Here is a 13381-nt window from a genome sequence, read left to right on the forward strand (position 1 = left end):
TAGCTCTGTGGCTTAGTTCCTTGTTTTGTTTCCACCCTGGGTTTCTCTGTTGAACAGCCCTAGTTATTCTGGGATTCATTCTATAAGATCAGGCTGGCCTCAAACTCACAGATTCAACTGCCTCTGCCTCTAGAGTGCTAGAATTAAAGGTGTGTCCCACCATGCCTACCTTCATGGACTAGTTCTTAAGAATCCTCAAAGTGGGGACTGGAGAGCTGGCTCGGTGGTTAGGGCCACTAACTTCCCTTCCAGAAGTCCAGAGTTTGATTCCCAGCATCCACATGGAGGCCCAGCCATCTGTACTGGGATCCAACGCCCTCTTCTGCTGTGTCTGACGAGAGCTACAGTTTACTCACATACATAAAATACATAAATAAAAATACCTGTAGAGAGGCCACTGAGGGAAGACACAGGTGGTCAGATCTTCAAGACAGAAAGGAGGAACCAGTTTCTGTCCAGGTCAGCAAGAACTGGCCTGCTCCTGCCCTGGTCACAAAGAGAGGAAGGGGTTCTCTAATGTTCTGCTGGATTTCTCATGAGACTCTACCTGACCAGTGGACCCACCTGTATTCTTTGGTGCCTAATCCTGTCTAGAAACACCCTCATGGCCACCCAAAGGGGCCTCTCCCAGCTGGTTCTAAATCCAGTCTAGTTGACAATGAAGACCTGCTAATGGGACACAAAAGGAAAGATTACATCTGTTGCAGGCTTGCAGCCATCTGTAATGGGAATGAGATATGATGCCCTCTTCTGCTGTGTCTAAACACAGAGTGTACTCACATAAACCAAGTAAATCTTACTGATGGGGCTGGACACCCTCTACAACCTCTCCTACCTCCTGGACTCACTGTCCCAGGGACGGGTCTTTACCTTCAACACTGATGCGTACACTGGCGTCTGCTGTCTCTCACTTCCACCTACCGTCTGAGTTCTCCACCTTCCTCAGTGCCCACCTTTACTGTTCGTACTACTCTGTATGTACTGTTTCTCTCCACCCTCCTTTAAGGTAGAAAAGGCCCCTCCCTCAGCTAGAATGCACTTCCTGGATCTGCATCTGTGGAACTCCTCTTGCCCAGGGTTCAGTTTGGCCTGTATGAACCTCCCTGCTCTTCTAGGCTGTTTAGTCCAGTCCTGTGCAAGAGCAGCACATGCCCCCCAACTGCTGCACCATCTCTCCAATTCCACAGCCCTTTTCATGAGACAAGGTCTTATCTTTACCCTCCCTTGCTCTGGAATTCACTATGTGGCCCAGGCTGGCCCACAACTCAAAGCAACTCTCTTAGGGGGTGTGGCCTCGTGAGAGTAAGTGTAGCCTTACTGGAGGAAGTGTGTCACTGTGGGCGTGGGCTTTGAGACCCTTCCCCTGACTGCCTGGAAGACAGTCCTGGGGTTCCCTTCAGAACAAGATGTAGAACTCTCATCTCTATCTCCAGCGCCACACCTGCCTGCATGCTGCCATGCTTCCTGCCTTGAAGATAATGGACTGAACCTAGGAACCTGTGAGCCAGCCCAGTTAAATGCTACCCTTTATAACACTTATCTTGGTCATGGTGTCTCTTCACAAAAATGGAAACTCTAACTAAGACACACACACACACACACACACACACACACACACACACACACTTAAAATATTTTATAATTTCTAAGAGAGAATATAAAATAAAACCTATTATATATAAATATATAATAAATAATTATAATAAAATATAATATAAAAGGAAAGAAAATACCTAGTGAGAAGGAAAAAGAAAGCAACCTCACACTAAGGTAGAACAGTGGACCTTGTCTGGGAGGCCCATATCGTTAGGTAAATCCACTGAAAAGAAAGCAGGTCCACAGAGATGCAAGTTAGTTACCACTATGAAGTAGAAAAGATAAGAAAACAAGCCCAGCCAAGGCTGGAGAGATGGCTCTGAGGTTGAGAGCACTGACTGCTCTTCCAGAGATCCTGAGTTAAAATCCCAGCAACCTAGTGGTTCATAACAATCTGTAATGGGATCTGATGTCTCCAGGGCTGGACGATTAACTGCAGGAAGTAAACAAGCTGAACCAGTGCCAAACTTCCAGTACTGAAAAAAGAAACAACCGCTTCATTCCACCGTCTCCCGCCTAGATCCATTTCAAAAAAACTACACGGCCAGTGATTGGTTCTTGCAGGCAGTTGCGATTTCTCTACAGTTGCTCTCAGGACAGGAAAGACTTACACAATGTCCTGACACCACGTCCTGACACCATGTGGTCTCTGATCTTCTGCTTCCTGAGCCACCCCCAAGACACTGGAGCCCGTGAGTGGGGTTGGGGTGGGCTGTATGGCACACCCTCTCTAGGTAGATTTAGGGCAGGAAAAGCTCCACCCGGGAACTTCAGACTACCTCTCACTTAGTAGCTCTGCTGGCCTTGACCTCACGGGAGTTGGAATTAAAGGCACTACGGAGCCAGCCCTTTCCTTATGTTCTAATGTGGTTTTGAGTATTTGCTTGTATGTGTATATTTGTGCCAGAGGTCAGAAGGGGCCATCACACGCCCCACTCTGGAGCCAGACGTACAGAGCCCCTCCAGGTGGTGCTCACAGCTACACCACCAAGTTCTAGAAGAGCAGTGAGTGCTCTGAACAACTGAGCTGTCTCCCCAGCAACCTCCCTGCTTCTGTGAGCTGTATGCTAGCTTATAAAGCACACACTGTGCACACTGTAGTGTAAATTTATTCATATGCATGTTTGTGTGTGCTCATGTGTGTAGCCTGCAACCCACACTACAGCCCAGATGTGGAGGTCAGAGGACGACCTGTTTGGATCACGTCTCCTTCCACATTATAGATGGCATCAGGGGACTTTACTGGCTGAGAAGTCTCCCTAGCACTGACATTTGATAAAGTTAAGTCCAGGTTCTTCCTGCCAGCCCAAGCTCCCAGAACTAAGACTCAGACTCAAGTTACATTTACAGACCCCTTTTCGATGTAGCTAGGCTCTACTGTGGCTCCACCATAAGCTGCATTTGCCACCTGACTGGTTGGTTACCTGTGCTCAGGTACCAGGTGTTTCCTCACCCGCCACCCCACCTCCTCTCCCTGACTCCTCCTCTCCAGAATTCCTCATCCCACCTCTATTTCCTGCTTAGGCCATAGGCTTTTTAATAGTCAGGTGAGCATCCATCCAGGACACCAGAGGATCTCTCTACAGTTGTCATTGTCAATTATTTTGAGATAGAATTCTATTTATGTGACCCCCGAGTTCATGATCCTCCTGCCTCAGCTTCATGTACAGATGCATGCACATACTCATGAACATAACATGTGCAATTATGTATTTTGGGAGCTGGTTATAATGGCTGATTCCATGTGTCAATTTGACTAGAACACAACATTCAGATATTTGGCTGAACATTATTTTAGATGTTTCTGTGAGGCTACTTTTGGGTGGGACTTACATTAAATCAGCAGAATTCCTCCGTCATGTGGAAGGCCCTTACCAGTTAAAGAGGGTGACAGACTAAGGTCCTCAAGGAGGAAGAACCTGAACCCCAACTTTGCCTTCTCAGTTGACTGTAAGCTCAGCCTGTGTACCCTGCAGTTCTACAGAGAACCCTGCTGGGCATGGGACAGTCTGCCCAACTGCATGAGACAGGTCCTTGGTCCTGGGGTTTTCTGTCTCTAACTCCTTTCTTGTGCTGGGTGCCTTATCAGATAGCAGATGTGTTTACAGACTTGGGAGCCCCTTGTGAAGGTGCACAGCAGAAGAAAGGAGACTTTCCTAGGCAGGAGGTCAAGGAAGCATAGGAAGCATTAAGGTGACAGGATACAGGTGACAAGATTCAGGTGACAGGATACAGGTGACAGGACACAGGTGACAGGATACAGGTGACAGGTGGTTGGAGAAGTAAAAGTCACAAGTTCTGGGAAGGAAAGGGTGCCTTTTTAAAAAATAAGTAGAGGGCTGGAGAGGTGACTCAGCGGTTAACAGCACTGACTGCTCTTCCAGAGGTCCTGAGTTCAATTCCCAGCAACCACATGGTGGCTCACAGCCATCTGTAATGGGATATGATGATGCCCTCTTCTGGTGTGTCTGAAGACATGGACAGTGTACTCATATACATTTAATAAGTAAATAAGTCTTAAAAAAAAAAAAAACCAAGGAGAGAACCTTGAAGATGAGCTCAGTAGGTAGAGTGCCTGTCCAGGTGTTGGGGTGGACCGTCCACCACTTCCACCTATTACCATAGAGACTTAGAGTCAGAAAACTTTGTAGAAGTTGGGATAAAAGGGGTTCTGGCTGTGGCTCCCAGGCTGAGACTCCCAAGCTACAAGCTCATTTTAGGCGCCTCTAGGAGACTTCTGAGGCTTTGAGTTACAGAATGTTAGAGGGTGAAGCCTAGGCTCCCCCACATCTACTACACTAAGGCAGTTGAAATGGAGCTGGGTATGGTATCTCACGCCTGTGGCCTGTAATCATTTGGAAGACAAGTATGAGGACTGCTGAGTTCTAGGCAACCCTGGACACCACCCCGACCCCAGAAAATAACTACTGTATGTATTTCAGGATGTGGGCTGGCTTCTCATCCTTCCAAACAGGGAACACCCACAAAACCTGGGAATCCTGCCTGGCTGTGCATCCACAGACAACTAGATAAGGAAAACCAAAGCCAGGAGGTGGTGCCCTATGACTTTAATCCTAGGACTGGGAAGGCAGGCAGATCTCTATGAGTCCAGGCCAGCCTGTTCTACAGAGTGAGTTCTAGGACAGCTAAGGCTACACAGAGAAACCCTGCCTCAAAAAAAAAAAAAAAAAAAAGAAGTTCAAATACACACTAGAGTTTGATATAATACAATGAAATCTTCCTTTGCTATAAAATGAAATTCCATGACATTTTAAGGCAAAATTAAATTATGATACTGTGAGAGATGGATTCAATCTCTCTCATAGATGAAATCAATACTCTAATAAGCAAGCCTCAGAAGGACAAATATAATTTTCTCATCTCTAGAACTCCGGTTTAAAATTATTATTTTGGGTGTGTGTGTGCTGGGTATGATGGTGCACACCTGTAATCCCAGCATTTGGGAGGTGGACGCAGAAAGATCAGAAGTTCAAGACCGGCCTCAGCTACATCAGACCCTGTCTCAAAAATAAACATTTGAAAAAAACAAAATTATACACCCATGTGTATATGTGCTTTTAAATATATGGGAGGACTGCAAAACACAATAGAAACACGGAAGAGATGTTAAAGGAGGCAGGTGATACAGAACATGTGATAAAACAGAAGCAGCAGAGCTGGGTTTAACTAGGAAAGAAATAGAAGCAGCTGGAGAAGGGGCAAGAGTATGGAACAGAGCAATGAGGGGAAGAGCACATGGTAACAAAGTCTAATGGCAGAGGCTGCTGAAGTGGTTCAAACGGTAACAAAGTCTAATGGCAGAGACTGTAGAGATAGTTCAAATGGTAACAAAGTCTAATGGCAGAGACTGTAGAGATAGTTCAAATGGTAACAAAGTCTAATGGCAGAGGCTGCTGAGGTGGTTCAAATGGTAACAAAGTCTAACTGCAGAGGCAGCTGAGGTGCTTCACCAGTAAAGAATACATACTGCTCTTGCAATGCGTGGGAATTCAGTTCCCAGTAAAACCACTGGTAACTCCACTTCCAGGGCATCAGAAACCCTCTCCTGGCCTCTGTAGGGGTGGTTGGGGGTGGGGTGTGCATCACATACGTTAAATACCTGCACGAGTCAGAGGAGGACACCAGATCCCATGAGACTACAGTTACAGGTGGTTGTTAACAGCCATGTGGGTGTGGGAACTAAACTTGAATCCTCTGTAAGAGCAGCAGGTGCCAGCTCTTCAGGCCCTAAAATGATCTTCACAGAAAGGAAACAATGCTGGGACGAAAGTCAATGCTCCTGAGAGCAGCTGTCTGGGATGCAGAGTCCGGAGTTCAGCCCCCAGCACTTAGGATACAAAATAACTATACCCAAGCACAATGCACAAATGCACAAAGGAGAGAAGATGAAACCCATCACTTTGTATCCTACCTTCCTTAATTAAAAACAAAATCAAAACTCTGCTATGGAGAGACTGAGGTGCTGCAGCTTTATATGTGCACCACACACAGACGGCACCCTTTGGGGGTCAGAAGACAGGAGATCCCCTGGAGGTGGAGGGACAGACGGTTGGGAGAGGCCATGTAGATGCTGAGAATTGAACCAGGTCCTCTATGAGAGTGACACATGCTCTTAACCTATGAGCTATGTCCCCAGCCCTTTACCCTCATTTGTTGATTCTCTGAATTATCCTAGTGCACAGTGTGGAATCTGACTCTCCTAGCTGGTGGGTTGTTATTGTTTTCATTTACGTGTGTGTGTGTGTGTGTGTGAGTGTGTGTGTGTGTGTGTGTGTGTGTGTGTGTGTGCGCGCGCGCGCGTGCGCACGCACCCACTTGGTACCTCACACTAAATCCTTTTCTTACCTCAGGATCACACTCTCTGCACTATTCTTACTCAGCCGTGACAGAGCCGGGCCCAGGAGTTCCTGCATTTTTTGCCAGTGGCTTTGTAGATAACCAGCCCTTCATCCACTATGACAGTAGGAAGATGGAGGCAGAGCCTTGTGCTGACTGGCTGAGGGAAAATCCATATTACTTTGATGAGGAGACCCAGGTTTTCACCAATCGGATGAAGATCTTCCAGTTGAGCCTGAGAAACATTCAGCAATACTACAACAGCTCTGGTGACCGGAGTCAGAGAGCAGACGGCTTCCACCAGCAAGCAGGTATGTGTCTGGAAATGGCAGCAGGAAGACTTACCTGCCTCACCTAATCCCTCAGTGCCCTAACAGACCGTCCCAGAGCCCAGGGTCTGTTTGACATTCACAGATGTAACCCATAGTGTGCGTCTTCTGGGAGGCAGGAACCAGCAAACATAAGTAACCGTTTGTCTTCAAAGTGCTTCCAACTTCTATGGGAAGGCATTCAGATGTCTGAAGACCCTTGTGACCCTGAGGCCAGTGCCTCTTTGAAGCCAAAACTGACTGAAACAAACAGAGACACCCAGTGCCACTGAGTTTCAAAGCTGAGATGAAACTTTATCTAAAACTGGAGGATGGGTCTGATGTGCATCTATCATCTATGAGGAATACAGAAGATAGGCATGGTGATTCGCACTTGTAAATCATCCAACACTGGGAAGGCTGAGGCAGGATGGTTGCCTGAAGTTCAAAGCCTACTCATAGTGAATTCCAGGCCAGTCTGAGCTGAAGTATCTTGTCAGAGAGAGAGAGAGAGAGAGAGAGAGAGAGAGAGAGAGAGAGAGAGAGAGAGAGAGAGAGAGAGAGAGAACGAACAGATAGAGACAGAGACATTCACTGACCTTTCATACAACCAGCAGTCATGGCACAGCCAAGTGCAGGGTAGGATTCGGCAGAATGAGCTCAGAAAACAGATTTTGGACTAAAGGTTTTAGCAAACACTTCCCACTGCTCAGCACTGCTGAATCAAGTCTGTGAAGAGCCTTGAGGCCAATGTGGAACAATCCAGACCTCATGGATGAGGTTGCTGATCCTAAAGTGATCAGAGAGTCCACAAGACTGGTCACGTGAGTGGTTACACCTCCACAAACTCACAGTGTGGAGGAGGACACACATGCAGTCCCGTCCGCTGTACTAAGGGCTTGGACCTGAAACCCATGGGGCAGAGGGGGGATGTGAGCCCAGTGTGCCCTTTACCATCCTGCTCGGTGCCATGCTCTGCTCCTGGGAGGTTACTGCTGGACTTGGGGACTGCCTGCCCTGGAGTCCTCTGGTCATGCTCTAGGCTTGTGCACAAGGTGAACAGAGCCACAGAGGGTGAATAAGGTGCCTAAGGACACAGCAAAGCCCGAGTTCTAGCTCCCTATGCACAGCTCTTTTACTGTGACCTGGAGCATCTTGGGCCTTGTCCCTGACAGAGGGAAAGCCAGACCAGGTTATGTAGAGTGCGAACATCAATCCTAAGGAGAACCCAGGGAATCTGGGGAGCAGTGCCTGGGCGGCAGGGACCATGATGGAGAGACCTGGGAAATACATCTGTGGGCACTGACATGCCTGTCTGTCCTGGGGGCTTCTAGGCCCTCACACCCTCCAGTTCACGTACGGCTGTGAGATGCAGGGCAACAGGACCACAGGGCACTGGCAGTATGGCTATGATGGCAGAGATTACCTGACCTTGGACTTGGACTCTATGGAATATACAGCAGCCACCTTCATTGCTGGCTACACCAAGCACAAGTGGCAAAACAATGAGTACTGGCTGGAGAGAGAGAAGACCTACTTGGAGAAGGAGTGTGTCCTGTGGCTAAAGAGATACTTAACTATGGGAGGAGAGAACTTTACCCGAACTGGTAATGACACCCCTTCCAAGCCCAGCCCTCCTCCCTGTGGCCAGCAGGGTGAGAGCTCACTCAGGAGCTGGTGGTGAGCTCCTATAGCCACTCTGGCACAGGAACGTAGACTACCTGGGTGGGTCCAATGTGCTGGGGAGAGCTTCCCACAAGCAGATGTGAACTCTTTCCAGTCTCCTAGACTGTGGTCATCTACCACCTCAGAGATCTCTACTCTCTTAATGTGTCCCAAGGGTCCTCAGGGGTGTCTCCTACTTCTGCTTTTCCACTGGTGACACCAGCGTCTTGTCTGTCTGTCTGTCTACTGCAGACCCTCCACAGACAACAGTGACACACCACCCCAGACCTGAAGGTGATGTCACCCTGAGGTGCTGGGCCCTGGGCTTCTACCCTGCTGACATCACCCTGACCTGGCAGTTGAATGGGGAGGACCTGACCCAGGACATGGAGCTTGTGGAGACCAGGCCTACAGGGGATGGAACCTTCCAGAAGTGGGCAGCTGTGGTGGTGCCTCTTGGGAAGGAGCAGAAGTACACATGCCATGTGGAGCATGAGGGGCTGCCTGAGCCGCTTACCCAGAGATGGGGTAAGGAGGGTGTGGGTGCAGAGCTGGGGTCAGGGAATGCTGGAGCCTTCTGCAGGCCCTGAGCTGGTCAGGGCTGAGAGCTGGGGTCATGACCCCCACCTTCATTTCCTGTACCTGTCCTTCCCAGAGGCTCCTCCAGGCACTGACTCCAACATGGGAATCAATGTTATTGCTGTTGTTCTTCAAGCTGTGGCCATCATTGCAGCTGTGGCCATCATCATAGTTACTGTTGTGAGGAGGAGGAGGAGGAGGAGGAGAAACACAGGTAGGAAAGGGCAGGGTCTGTTTCCCCTCAGCTTCCTTTAGAAGAGCTCTGCTCATTAATGGGAAGCACAGCCACACCCCTCATTGCTGCTGTCTCCAACTGGGTCCTCTGTCAGTTCTGGAAACTTCCTCCTGTCAAGACCTTCCTTGAACTCTCACAACTTTTCTTCTCACAGGTGGGGAAGGAGACTACACCCCTGCTCCTCGCAGCCTTTCCATTTTTATCCAGCCTGCACCCCAAGCCCGCAGGAGCTGGCTAACCCAGCAAGCCTGGCTGGCGTGGAAGTCTCATGCCTCAACCCCCATCATCACACCTCTGCCTGCCTAGGGAGGGTATTATGGGCTGCCATCATGCTGTTTTTCACACCGGTGCAGGGGATTTGAAACCACAGCCTCGTGCTTGTACGGAAGGCATTTTTGATGACTGAGCCATCTCTCTGGATTCACCCTTCACTCTAGGTAGGCTGGGCCTAAGCTGGTGTCACCTGGCCTCCAGCAGATACTCAACCTCCTGTCAGACGCTGCCCTCTAGTGACCATGTGGGGAAATCTTAAAGCTCACTCTTCAAGCCTTACAATCTTACAATCTTTCCCAAAGTGCCTTGACCACCCTGACAAAATAAGCATTGGTGAATTCATCCATCTCTTCTTACATTTGAAGGAGACAGCAAGACATGAGGTTGAAGATCTGTCCTAGTCTGAAGATTTCCTCCTCCAATCTAAGAGTTGTGGCAAATATTTTAACCTGACTGTCTACGTTATCACAGCCAAATACAAGATAATTTGGTGCCTCATATCCCCGGCAAGGGTTAACACCACACAGCCCACATCTAAAACAGGACACTCTTGACAAAAATCAACTTGGCCAGGTCTACTTTGTCCTCAATACCCTTGGTCAGTGGTTCCTACCCATGCTTCCCAGATTCTAGTTATTCAAAGTACAGATGACGCCAAGATACCCTAGCATCATCCTGAGGGCTTTGCCTGCACCCCAGGCTCACTGGGACTCCACCATCAGGGATCTGGAAGTCAAAGCGGCTAGCCTCCTAGAATTGTCAACCTGAACCACAGACAAGGGCTGCTAGCATCCCCTAGTGGTGCAAAATGGTGCAACACGTATCGGGGTCCCATCACTTGATCCAGCTGCTTCAGCTGCAAAGCCAACACCATAAAGTAGAAAATCACAGGGCTGCATGAATCCCACTCTATCCCCCTGACAGGAAAGAAAGGATCAGATGATAAGCTCTACGAAAGCTTTCCCACATGGTCACTGCCCCAAGATGTTCCAAGCAGGGCTGGATCTATCAGGGCATCCAATATGAAAACACTCTAGGCTGCTCTAACTATTGTCCTGTGCTGCCAGGGCCTGGATTCCATCACCACCACATAGGTGAGGGACAAAAGCATAAGAACCTTGACCTTAGGGTTGGAGGGATGGCTCAGGGGTTAAGAGCACTGACTGCTCTTCCACAGGTCCTGAGTTCAATTCCCAGCAACCACATGATGGCTCACAACCATCTGTAATGGGATCCAATGCCCTCTTCTGGGTGTCTGAAGACAGCTAGAGTGTATTCATAATAAATAAAATAAATAAATCTTTAAAAAAAAAAAGAACCTTGATCTTAAATGTGGATGGCATCGCCTAGAGGTGACAGACTCGGTGAGAAGGGGGATCACTTCCTCTCCAGCCAGAGAACACAAAGAGAAAGAGAGCAGGTGGTGGGGAGGAGGGGAAAGTGAGCAAAACCCTGCTACTCTTTAGTGTAGTAGTCTCACTCCAAAACACCCTGCTCTTCTCTGAAAAATCCTTGAATCTACATCCATTACTAGCCTAGAAGCATTGAGAGTTTCAGAAGAAGACGGCCACTCTTTGTAAAGCAAGATGTAATTAAACAGTTGGTGTGTCTGAGAAGGTGTTTCCTCAGAAGGGGTTGGGGAAGGAGCAGGAGGCTCAGGCCCTCTATCAGTATCCTTAGTATATTACCACATGGCCATATTTAATGGACACTGCCACGCCACAACTTCTACACTGAGAACCCGGGTAAGCCCAGTAGCCATAAAAGGTGTAAGAGTCTTTCTCTCTGTCCTTTTCATTGGTTACCTACCTGTCAGAAGCAATTAGTTACAGCATGCCAGACTCACTGTAATCACACTAACCAGGGGCCACAGAATTACACGTGTCTGCTGAAGCCTTATCCTTATGTGCCACTCTTTTTTTTAAAAATCATTTATTTACTTTATTTATATGAGTACATTGCCATTTTCTTCAGACCCACCAGAAGAGGGCATCAGATCTCTTTACAGATGGTTGTGAGCCACCATGTGGTTGCTGGGAATTGAACTCAGGACCTCTGGAAGAGCAGTCAGTGCCCTTAACCGCTGAGCCATCTCTCCACCTCCCTTATGTGCCATTCTTAGCCACCTCTGATAATACTCGTGTTATTGACAAGATGGTTAACAATCACTCAGGAGGCCTCTGAGACCTTAGCACAACTGACTCCACGGTGTAAGTGCTGATCAGATGTAAAACTCAGCATAAGGCCAGCGCACCCTCTCCTCCTCCCAAGCAAAAATGAAAACAAAGGCCTTGTCCATCAAAATCTATAGTTCTGGAAGAATTTCTAAATGGACTAATATTGCTTCCTGGCTTCTATAGCTCTGCTTCTGGATAACTGTTCTTGTTGGCTGAAGTATGTCAACCCAGAACTTGGTTTTTGGGGTTTAACACCTCACCCTGAGAAAGGCTCGGGCTACACCGGGAGCCTGGACACTCAGTGTCACCACCAGCCAGCTAATAAAGACTTCCTATTGGCTTAAACCCATGTTTAACAGATAATGCACAATCTGGGTATTTTTCCTGCTGTGTACCGGCATGTGAGGGATTACCAGCACCGAATTTCAACTCAGCAAGAATCTGATATGGGTAGGTTTCAGACACCTGCTAGCAACCCAAACCTAGACTTTGATTAAACACTTTCCTATACCACCCATAATCAAAATGCTGCGTCTGTTTTTATATTATTTTATATGCATGACTACCTTTGCCTGCACACAATCACTGGGGCTGGATACCGACTGAACCGGTGTACTCTGGAGGAGCAGCTGGAGCTCTTACCGGCTGAGCCCTCTCTCCAGCTCCTGCTTATTAGACTTCTAACTGGTCAAGAACTTTGTTACAACCAGACATGGTGGCCCATGCCTTTAATCCTAGCATTCCAGAGGCAAAGGCAGACAGAGTCCAGGCCAGGCCTTACCACATAACAAGGCCCTTTCTAAAGAACAAACAGTAGTGAGTTCTCTAAGTAACTGGCTTAAACTCTTCAAGGGCTCATTCAGGCTCAGGATTCACAGAGATCCAGCTCATGAATGCTGGGATCAAAGGAGTAGGATCCCTGCCTACTACCATTCCTTTTATAGGGTGTAAAGAGTGGAGATGGGAGGAAAACTGTATCTTTCCTAACACACCTTCCATTTTTTTTCTCTGAGACAAAGTTTCTCATGTCCTGGAACTCACTACTTAGGCTACTCAGGCTGACTGAGTAGTCTCCGTGAGGGCCTGTCTCTTCAACCCAGCTGGGTTTTCATAACAAGCCAACACACTCGATTTTTTCATTTGATTTCCACAGATCAACCTCAGAGGTCCCGTGCTACAAGGCAAGCACTTTACAAAGTGTTTTTAAAACATCACGTTATATACTTCAAACGTGTGCAGTTTATCACTTATACCTAAATAAGTAAAGCTGGGAAACCTAAAATCTAACAAGGCGGGACCTGGTAGTGCACGCCTTTAATCCCACCACTCCAGAGGCCTAGGCAGACCGATCTGAGGTCCGAGCCAGCTGGTCAACAGATCAACATCCAGGACAGCCAGAGAAACCCTGTCCAGAAATGAATGATTAAATCTTCTAAGTAAGCTTAGCTGAGCCGAGAAACTAAAAAAATCAAAAATACTATACTAGACGCTTCAACTTGGGTAGGCTTGACGACTGTCATCTTTTCTTGACTTGATAACCGAAATTCCTGACTAAAAGCGATTTTGAAAGATTTTCTTACACTTACCATTTGAGGTGTCATGGCGAACACGCTCCGCTACGCCGGAACAGCTGACCACTCTGGAGCCCCACCCACTGGGTGGGACTTCCGCTAGCAAGGCTCCACCTTCTT

General features: G+C 48.0%; 1 protein-coding gene across 2 annotated transcripts; it reads left to right on the top strand.

Moving 5' to 3' along the window:
* The first annotated feature begins 2190 nt into the window (after nt 1-2190).
* RT1-T24-1 (RT1 class I, locus T24, gene 1) lies at nt 2191-9546 on the top strand. Of its 2 annotated transcripts, NM_001410263.1 has the most exons (6): nt 2191-2288; nt 6468-6764; nt 8096-8368; nt 8679-8954; nt 9082-9219; nt 9395-9546. In NM_001410263.1, exons 1-6 carry the CDS (start codon nt 2237-2239, stop codon nt 9544-9546), a joined length of 1188 nt encoding a protein of 395 aa, NP_001397192.1. In that variant the 5' UTR covers nt 2191-2236. The 2 variants fall into 2 exon arrangements, with proteins under 2 accessions (NP_001397192.1, NP_001397193.1); NM_001410264.1 differs by lacking the exon at nt 8096-8368.
* Nucleotides 9547-13381: the final 3835 nt, after the last annotated feature.

Source organism: Rattus norvegicus, chromosome 20, assembly GCF_021556685.1.
Source record: "Rattus norvegicus strain SHRSP/BbbUtx chromosome 20, alternate assembly SHRSP_T2T, whole genome shotgun sequence".
NCBI classification, from domain to species: Eukaryota; Metazoa; Chordata; class Mammalia; order Rodentia; family Muridae; genus Rattus; species Rattus norvegicus.